Genomic DNA, 10,695 nt, shown 5'->3' with positions numbered 1-10,695 from the left:
TCTCCATCCCAATCTTGCTCATTTGCCGCCTCTCATTTTCTATTTTTCACGTCTTGATTGCCCGTTGTTAGTCTTCATTTTCTTCTCTATCTTCTCCCCTTCTCCTCCTGCACCCTCGTCGCCCCTCCCTTTCGGTGACAGTAGGGAGGAAATCGAGATGGGCGTGGATGGAGAAGTGAGAAAAAGCGACGGCGTAGGCGAGGCGGAGGAGTAGGGCGAGGAGGTGTTTGTGGGCGCGAACAAAGATGTGGGCGAGGGTGAGGCAGCGAAGAAGGGCGAGGCGGCGAGGAAATAGGCGGCAACGTTGAGAAAAGGAGGCTGAGAGTAATTTTTGTATAAAAAAAAAATATAATAGTATTTTATAAATGGAACCCTAATGGAGAGCACTAACGGTAGGTAGTGAAGTGAATATTTTTTATTTTACAAGGGGGCAAAATATAGATTTTTAAATGACAGTTGGAAAAAATGAAAAAGTGAGTATTGACTGGGGGTTTTATGTAATTTAGCCAAAATAGTTTGTGATTAAAGTTCTAGATAGTTGGTTACCATACAAATAGACATGTATCTTTAATTGTTGCCAAAATAGTTTGTGATTAAAGTTCTAGATAGTTGGTTACCATACAAATAGACATGTATCTTTAATTGTTGGATCATCGAATTTCTTTTTAAAAACTCAAATCCAAAGCTTACAATCAAAAGTTGATTGTAATGCTAGTCTTACAATCAAAAGTTGATCGTAATTTACAGCTCTATATATAATCTCAAGTATCATGAACGACTACGCTATCGGTGGTAGCAAAACTCAACTATGGAAAATAAATTCAAGGGAAAATCAAGGAAAATTTTGTCCCCCATTAGTGTTAAAGAATCACTGCTCCTTTTATACTAAACATTCTTTATAGAAATGTCAATCAAATTACTTTAAATTGAGTTATTTCTATTTTTTGATTAAGTTATCTGTTGATAATGGTTATGATATAATGATTAACTAAGTTCTTTTAAATCACATAGTTATCATAATAACATATTTTCAATTAACTGGTGCTTTTTAATTTTGTGGGAATATAATTAAATAATTGTTTCTATTTTTCCTCACTTATATGTAAATAATTGTTTCTAATTTTGATCTTAATCATTAGTAGCCTAAACTTTAGATCGATTGAAAATAACTATCTAAGCTTTAAAAATTTTAGTTTTACTATCTACCCTTTTATTTTGTTGGATTTTATTTGATTTATTAGTTCTGAAAAATTATTGCATATACCTGGTGCATTTGTACATTTGTACACTTTACTTTTATTAATCACTTATTTTAATATGACCACTCATTTTTCTAGTTAAGACTTAAACGCTAGAATTATTATGAGGTGTATTTTAAAAAAATAAAAATTCATTGGAAACATATCTGAATGCACTAGATGCATGTAATTACTTTTAGGAAATTAAGTAAAATTATTTGAAAGATCAGATGATAATAAAATTAAAATTTTTCAATGTTGGATCATCATTTTCAATTGATCCAAAGATTAGATCAGTTGTATATAATTTCACCTTTCTAAAATGTATAACTTTTTTATGCCGGTATATTGTATGTAATATCTATTAAATTAAATTTTGTTTTTAAAATATATTAAAGTAAAAAATGTAAAAATTTATTTGAAACATGGACAATTTTGATTCGACTGCATGTCAAAATTTTAATTTTGCTATTCAAACTTTCAACTCATTTGATTTAAGTAATTTGATGGCTCCTAGGATGAAAAATATAAGCTAATTGTTCACTTTAATAAATTTATAGTTACGCAAATTGTATAAAATATACAAATTAAATTCATAAAATAAACGATACATGCAAATTTTTAAGTTAAAATTTTTTTAATTGGCTCAAATCAAATAAATTAAAAGATCAGGTAGCAAAATTAAAATTTTTAAAAGATGCGATAGTCAGATTAAAAAAAAAAGGTGATACCTATGATAAATTTTATACATTTTTTCTCAATATAATTAACTATCAAACAATAGGTATCATATCTTTATACCTGTATATTATTCTCTCTAAATTTTTCATACGGCAACATTCTCTTCATTATTGAGTGTGGATTCTATTCCGAACCGGCTCAAGTTTTTCATATATATATTTTTTTCTTTGCATGGACTGATCTGAAATTTTTTTTTTTTCTTTCTTTACTTGAACAAAATCAATCATTGTTGAGTTTGGGCTTCTTGAGCTGGTTAAGCTGCTCCATATAATTTTCTCTTTTTTGCTTGATCTGAACCGAATCGGATTACACCTCTGTATTAGGCCGAATTGTTCCTCTTCCACTTCCTCCAACTATTACCTTCCTTCATCGGCAAGATGAATCCCATATCTTATCATCGCTTCGCTGTGTACTCTTTCTCTGTAGACATTTTTTTTATTTTTTTTCTAGTTATCTGTCCGCGCATCGCATTGGTTACTAATATTAGTGGTGCATGAATTGTACGGATGCGCTTGGTGCGGGCAGTAATTTTAAGAGCTACCAGGATCAAAAACGCAATCTGTGGTTCGGCGCAGTCACGGGCCGAATCGAAGCCCGATCTCGCCGCCTTTCCCGTCTAAACTTTAGGAACCTGCCGACGGCAGGATCGGAGACGAACGGACAATGGTGGCGCTGGCCGTCAGCCGCGGGAACCTGCACAAGGTTCCCAACGCCCCGCGCCGGTGGCCTCTCCCCCCCCGCTCCATCTCCCTCCCCCAATTCAAGAACCTTCTCCGCCGGCGAGCCCTCGCCCTCTCCCGCATCGCCGCAGCCGCCGCCGACGAAAACCCTAGCAGCACCTCCCCCTGTACGGAGAAGAAGGTGAAGGAAGAAGAGGCAGAAGAATCACCGGAGAAAGCGGTGAACCCCGCGATCGGCGGCGCCGCGGCGAAGAATGGAGAAGACGAGCCCGCCCCGGACGGAAAGGCGGTAAAAGAAGACGCTGCCGATTCGAAATTGGAGGTGAGACCTAAAATTTGTTCTGTAAATGGTGTTGCAGGCCTGTTCGCATGCATGAACATCTTGATTGTCGGATTTGATCGATGAAAAATAGGATCAAATATCTAGAAAGACATGCCATGTCCGGCCTTCCAAGTTAGGAATAAGATAAATCACCTGGGAGGTAAAATACACTCAGGCCATGTTTGGATGCATGTATATCTTGTTCGGCTTATCTCTATCATTTATTTGAGAAATTCGTAGTATTTGGTAGATATTTGAGAAATTCGTAGTATTTGGTAGATGAGCACTATGATCAAATGTTTAGAAAAACATATCATATTCAGTTTTCAAGTCTTTCTGTCGGAATGGATAAACTGTCTCGTGGATAAAATATACTATCCGACCAAATTATAGATACCAAGACTTCCCAGGAGCTAAAATCAGACTCATGACTTATAGTAACACAGTAAAATCTTCGTTATGCGTAAAAAGGCATACCATACTAGCTATTTCTTCGGGACAAGATAAAACACTTTGTAGGTAAAATACACTTAGGCCATATTTGGAAATCGGAATAAGTTATCCAGGGATAACTTATGCGGTGTAAAGATTTTCTAATGTGATTGTAAGGTAAGAGTTTGATTTTTGTTCTTTGAGAAGTTTTGATATTCATGCTTTGGTAGGATGGGATATTTCGCCAATAAGGTGATTTATCTTATCCAAAAAAGTGATTTGAAGGCTGAATATAATATTCAATTTTGGACATTGATCACACTCTTTATCTACCAACGTACAAGCTTCTCAAGTAAATTATGGAGATATATACTAAACAAGATATTCATGCATCTAAACAAAGCCTTATCGTACTAAATCATGGATGCCAGGACCGTCTAAAGAGCTAAAATCTAACTCTTAACTTGCAATCACACAAAAAGATCTCCATAACGCATAAGCTATTAGTGACTGGATAATATGTTCTGATGTCCATACAGGGTGAGTCAGGGTTTTTTTTTTCTTCTGTAGCTAAGAAGGCTAAATTACAAAACGCTTCTTATGTTTTAGCCCATGTCTTAACTACCCCTCCATAAAAATTGCATCATATTTCAGCGATGCACTTTATCATCTTCTTAAATGGGCTCAGTATTTTCGGTGGATTTTTGGACTTAGATGCAAAGTTTCACAGAGACGAGTAATAAGTTGGTTTAAATGATTAAGTACGGGGACCAGATTGAAATATTGTGATAATATATGAACTATCCATACATTTTGCCCCATTTTCAATGTATCGCGAAAATTGTTTATTTGCCTGGAAGGATGGCTTTTTTGAATGTACCTAAACCACAACCAATTTTATTAAGTTCGGGGGATTGAATATACTTTTCATTTTCCTAAATTTTGATCTATGCTCTCTGATGAGATCTTTATAAAATATATGAAAAATAGTTAAGCCAATCCTAATTGCGGGGGTTCCAATAAGTATTTTCTGAGGTCTGACATACTGTTGCAAACATGGGGTTAATCTATTCATATTGTAATAAAGGATTAGAGTGCTTGAGTTACATGATAAATCTATTTAATATCTTTGTCATTAGTTTTACTAACCATGATATAGTTCGTGTAAGCATCTTTTACAAATCGGATCTTAGGCGCATTGCTTAAGAGTTTGTACATTTCAATGATAATTCTCCACTCTGGATCTGTGAATAGGTGAAAACTTACTCTCATTTTGCAAGTTTAATTTTCTTCTACTTGAATGTGTGATGTAGCTTCACTTCATGGGTTGAAACATATCAATCCTACCAGTGGTGGTCTGATAATTCAACAGAAGAGAGCAAACTGCATTAGGCTTATTTCCAACTGATAGTAGATATGATAAAGGTAAGACAATGGGCTGTAGATGGATCGAGAGTAGCAAATTAGAAATGAGGAAGTGAAGAAGACAAATAGAACTATTTATTCTGACAAATCACTACAAAGCATCCTATTTGTGGATCTCCATATGGATTGGTTGATACCAGAATGGCTTTAAAAGGATGTCCTGAAACGTCCAAATTTGTTCTACTACTGAAACATAATTTTTTCGATATCAAATCAGTAAGAAGTTTTGCTCCAATCAAACTTTTGACTTTCCTATAAAACAACATAAGCCAATTTAACTCATACTCCTAATATTAATAGTTTTACACTAATAAGGATTCTTAAAGCTCTTTCCTACTTTTGCAAGTAATTCCAAAACCAATGGCTCTAAAGTAAATTATATTGAAACCTGGACTGTTTTACCGATTTTCGAAAGATGAATAAGGAATGATTGTATTATCGTTGGATATTCATATCTTAAACTTGGTAATTTGTTTAGATTGATTAATAACATATTTAAGTGCTTATGAAGAGCAACTGATTGTTAGAGTTTCGTGTCATAACTCAGGTTGGCTTATCTTTTAGATCACATGAATTTTCTTTTCATTAACAGGTGCATGTACAGATGTACCACGTATTACTCTTTAGCCTATTGTGCTTTTCTAGTTACATTACATAACTGCCAATTTCTTTAGCTGTTGCGCATATGACTTTGTCTAGCTTTATACATATGTAATCAATGTGTCAGATAATTAACACAAAAGTACCTTTACCCTTTGTGGCTGTATGGCGTCACTTCTGTCTCTGTTTTCAGCTTCAGCCATCTCTAGCTGAGTCTTTGGAAAGTCAGAAAAGTTTGGGGCTTTTGCTAGTGGCTACCAAAATGAAGCTCAGGCTAGCTCCTATTTGGAGCAGCTCATTGTTCTGCAGAAGAAGCTGTTTATGGTACTTCAATCAGTATTCCTAGTCAAATCACACTTCATCAAACAAAACTACACCCTATAGCAGGCAAAATGTGCCATAATATGGTGAACTACTATATTCTTTTCCGAAGTTCTGTCCTACAATTTCTTCAAGGAGTACCTAAGTTTAATAACTCTTTTTTCGATGGAAATAAATATGTCCAGAAGAATGAACTCATGTTTCGTCTACATTACTATATCCTTAAAGTGCATATTAAATTTTTGTAAATCATTCCTTGCCTTTTAACATTGCCTCTTTGTTTTCTATTTTGAATTTCTTAGGTGATTGATGACTCCAAAGATATTGTGAAAAAAGAGGAGAGCAAAGGAGAGCTGGAGAACAAGTTGCAAGTCTTGAATGAGAAAAAGCACAATCTTGTACAAATGCTGAAGCAGGTAAATTTTGTTTTCGGATTTGTTATTGATATGGACCATAAGGTTGCGTTTGGTTCTGGCATAAGTAAGAACTGCTTATTTCAGGGATAGGTACAAGTTCAGATATAAGTAGGAACTAGACCAATTTTGCGTTTGGATGAAAATAGGGTTGTTTTTATAAACAAGATAAATAGTGTTTGGATGGTTAGATTGGAATAAGCGGAATAAGAGTTATAATTTTAAATAATTTATTTTATCTAATTAATTAACATCAAAATATTACTTAGAAATAATTTAATAAATTAATAAATTTATTAGCTATGAATATTGTATAAGATAATAAAAATATATTAATTAATTAATTATAAAAAATAATTTAACTTTTTACTTAGTAAATTATTTTAGCTAGATAACTAGTAAAAAAAAATTAATTAGATTAATAGAAATATTAATGGTTGATCAATAAATAAATATTAGTTTATGAATAAATACATTAGATTATTAATTAAATTAATTATTTTATTATTTAAGCAATAAATAATGATTTAAATATATTAATTAGATTAATTAATGATTTAATTCCATAATTAAAGTTAAATTTAGACTTTAATTAATCTTGTTTACTTGGGAACAAGCTTGTTCCAGGGAAAAGGGTGGAACGACAGTTTCAACCTTATACCAGCTTATTCCAGAAACCCGAAAACTATTGTTCTCGGATACCAAACACGGCATTTGGGAACAAAAGGGGGAACAAGGGCTTATTCCCCTTCTTGTTTCCCAACCAAACACTGCCTAAAAGTGCATATATGTGTTAATTTTTGCTTCAAAAAATATGGTGTAGATTACATCTAATTTCCCAAGAGTCCCATCCTTGAAAACATTTTAGGAATGTAATTCAGAGTTGGAATGGCTTAGTATAAATTGCTTGGCATTTAGTATCTCGAGTTTGATCTTAGGCTCCTTGTCTTGTCTTGTTGGGCCATTATATAAAAGACATTGCCAAATTCAAAACCATGTTCTTTCATCAATTTTTCACCTGTATATGAGGTCTTTGTGTGCTGTCTTATATCCTCTATCTCTTTCTCTTTTCCTGCATGACCAATCATTTTCTGTTCTAGCCTATCTTTTTTCATTTTCAGGCGTGCAAGCTCAAATACACTAAACTCTTTCCCTAATACATGTTTATGGCTACAATTCTTTTGGTTTCATTTTAATGTCGAGTTCATGCTCTTTAATGTTTTTTCTTTTTTTAATTTCATAACAACTACTCTATTTATTGATACTATTCTCAAACAAATTTAGGTTCTGCTGTCTTTTACACTTGAGTGCTATTGGTCATTTCAGTTTGGCTGAACTGTTGTAACAACTTGCTTTAACTAATGATTAAGTTTCACCGATTGCTAAAAGTTTTTACCCTCCTTTACATAGCAACTACCTTGTTCTAGATAAATACACACCTAGATATCAATGTAGGAACTTCCATCTTGGTACTTGATTACCCATCCAAGCTCTATATCATATACGAAGGGAAAAATATATTTCCGGTGTCTCATTCATTTGTTCTTTAATAGTTTATAACATAAGGGTCAATTTGGTTGTTCAACAGATTTTAAATGCTGAAGAAGAAGTAAAACGACGGACCATGTTGTCATCTGTGACAATGCCACTGCATGTGGAGGTGAATTTCGGTGGTGATTCAGCTGGTGAATCTGATGCTGCTCCTAGCCACAGCTCTCATGGGCGTCAATTGCATCAGATACACAGTACATCCCCCTCTGCTTCCTCTCTGAACAGGCCTGTGTTTGGCTCTCTTCAACAGAATGTAAGTGATTATTAATATATCGAAGTGGTAGATTATGATTTTAGCTCTGCATTGAATATTTCTACTTTGCCATGGATTATTCATAATGGTACCTAATGTGATTTGTTTGTTGTGGCCTTTGTAATTATCCCAAATGCTAGAATTATGCAGCAGTGACATTGGTCAGAAAATTTACTTACATTTAGGGGATGTTTAGTTACACGTAATTACAACTGCGCTATAGTTATAACTGCATGCAGATGCAATCTAGTGTTTCGTTTGATATATTTAAATTCAACTGCTGCAGTTGGAACTGCATGAGCAAGCTCAACTGCAACAATTAAAACAGCACCTAAATTGGCTGCATTGCCAACTGCAATGGCTGGGAGATTAAACCTTAAACAAAAGAATTATTAAGTTATGATGTAATGCTATGCATTTCAGAATTATTAAGCTCTGATGTCAGGTATTTGACCATACCACTGTATGAAATAGTAAAGTCAAACATTTATAGTTTAGGGGGTGTTTGGTTTGCTGTAAAAGTAGTCTGAAAATTAATTTTCAGTTGAAAAACATTTTTCTGATGTTTGGTTCTCTGTAAAAAAAATTTTCTCCGAAAGTTTTTTTTATGGATTCTGTGAAAATTTGGGGTTTTCGTTTTTCGCTCCGCAAGAGCGGAAAACAAAAAGCTACAGTGGAAAATGGCGGGGTTCATAGGATTTTTTGTGCGCGGTCCACGAGGTGAGCTTCACCTCGTGGACCGCCTGAGTGAGAGAGAGAGAGGTCCAGTCCTCTTTGATTTTATATATATATATATATATATATATATATAAAGTAGGGCTAGAATACTTTTACAAATATCACCCAAGTGATACTTGTGTGTTTTTAGCCCTTGGATCACTTTTTGATTATTAATCAGCCTTGGATTAAACACATTCACCTACCACACCTACCACCGACCTACCATCCATCATCTCAACCTCACATCTCTCCATCCAAGGGCTAAAAAACACACAATAGCACTTGGGTACTTTTACAAGTATTCTAGCTTCTACTCATATATATATATATATATATATATATATATATATATATATCTATATATATATATATATATATATAATTTATTTATAAATATATAATAATTTATTTATAATATTAAATATATTATTATATATATATTATATAATATATTTAAATATTTTTATAAATATAAATTATAATAATTAAATATATTATGATAATTATTATATATTAATAATATATAATATATATAATTAGAGAAAATATATAATAATTATAATATATTAATAATATATATAATAAAAAATATATTAAATAATTTTTCATCTACCTTTTCTTTTCCTTTCAACCAAAAAACTGTCATGGAAAACTCTTTTTCTTTTCCTATAAACCAAACACAAATGACATAAAATTTTTTTCCACCGAAAATTTTTTTTCCACAGTTTTACGTGGAACCAAACTCACCCTTAGGCTTTTAAGTTTTGGCCTTCTTTGATATTATTGCCTTTTTTTGTATATTTTAATGTATAAACATTTTATATGATTGGATGTGCGGACAAATGAGCTTCCCTACTCTCGTCATAGTTTGGCTAATTTGCAATGCAACGTTGCCAGATGTCAAAAGGCATTTTTTTTCCAAAAAAAAAAACCGACAAGTAAAGAAGCAGAAAAAGTTACTATAGTTGTTTTTGGTTGCTAAACAAATCGGCAAATGTAGAGACTGCAAATACTATACCATCCACTTGCACACTCCGTAGAGCAGAATTGTGTTTTTAAAAAAAAAACAAACAAAATAAAAGAGGCAACATTATCAAAACAAGGCCTTAGGAGTTCATTTAATATATGCTCTATAGTTTGTGTAGTATTTGCAAATTGTTACCTTCTTTGTATGCCTAAGCTTCCTGATGAACATTATGTTGTGATTTGATTATTGAAAACAAACTCCTCAATATATGATGCACCATATAAATTGCAGAGTAACCCCTCAAGAGGACTCGGAGCCCACCCATCGACGACTTATGCTGCATCAAATAGTCCATCTGGCTTTCCGTTGATGGGACAACTAGCCCATGCCGCAAGCCTTCCTCTATCATCTCCCGGGGCCCAATTTATGGCTTCTTCTCCATCACCCGCTGGCTCAGGAGGTGGATCATCATTCTGCAGGAACTCTCGCACCAGCTCCTCATGAAAAAAAAAGAAGAAAAAAGAATAGGGCATGTAATTCAGATAAATGACATGTTGCGGTTACGGGTGATTAGGAGTAGGTGTTTCTGATCATTTGGTTGCATGAGTATTTTGGCTTATTGTTGCGGAGGACGATCTTGTATCCTTTGTGGTTATGGGTGATTAGAAGCAGGTGTTTCTGATCATTTGGTTTCATGAGTATTTTGGCTCTTGTATCCTCCTCTTGTTTTGGAGGTTCCTCTCACTTGGTGTATAGAACATTTTAATGAGCAATTTGGCTCTTGTAACATGAAAAGGCTCTCATAGAACTAACCCTTTTTTTTTTTTTTCTTTTTTTCTTCCTTTTTTTTTCTTTTCTAGCAAAAAAGAGAAGAATACATTTGTTATTTCATTTTCTTTGAATTCCAGTAAATAGCTGTTGAAATTGTTTGATAATATTCAGTTAGCTTGTTTTGATAAATTACAAGCAAGGTTTCTTTCACTTTCTTACTGTGTTGAACTGATGATTGCATTTCATTTTATTTATTTGATT

The 10,695-nt window shown here is 33.5% G+C and overlaps 1 protein-coding gene across 1 annotated transcript; it reads left to right on the top strand.

Annotated features, from left to right (window-relative positions):
- On the top strand, window positions 2,533-10,475 carry LOC109715830. The gene is made up of 4 exons (XM_020241023.1): window positions 2,533-2,981; window positions 6,062-6,175; window positions 7,761-7,976; window positions 9,955-10,475. Exons 1-4 carry the CDS (start codon window positions 2,643-2,645, stop codon window positions 10,165-10,167), a joined length of 882 nt encoding a protein of 293 aa, XP_020096612.1. The 5' UTR covers window positions 2,533-2,642; the 3' UTR covers window positions 10,168-10,475.

Source organism: Ananas comosus, linkage group 9 (genome assembly GCF_001540865.1).
Source record: "Ananas comosus cultivar F153 linkage group 9, ASM154086v1, whole genome shotgun sequence".
Classification (NCBI taxonomy): Eukaryota; Viridiplantae; Streptophyta; class Magnoliopsida; order Poales; family Bromeliaceae; genus Ananas; species Ananas comosus.
Note: the sequence above shows the minus strand (reverse complement) of the source record. Positions and strands in the feature narration are given on the sequence as shown.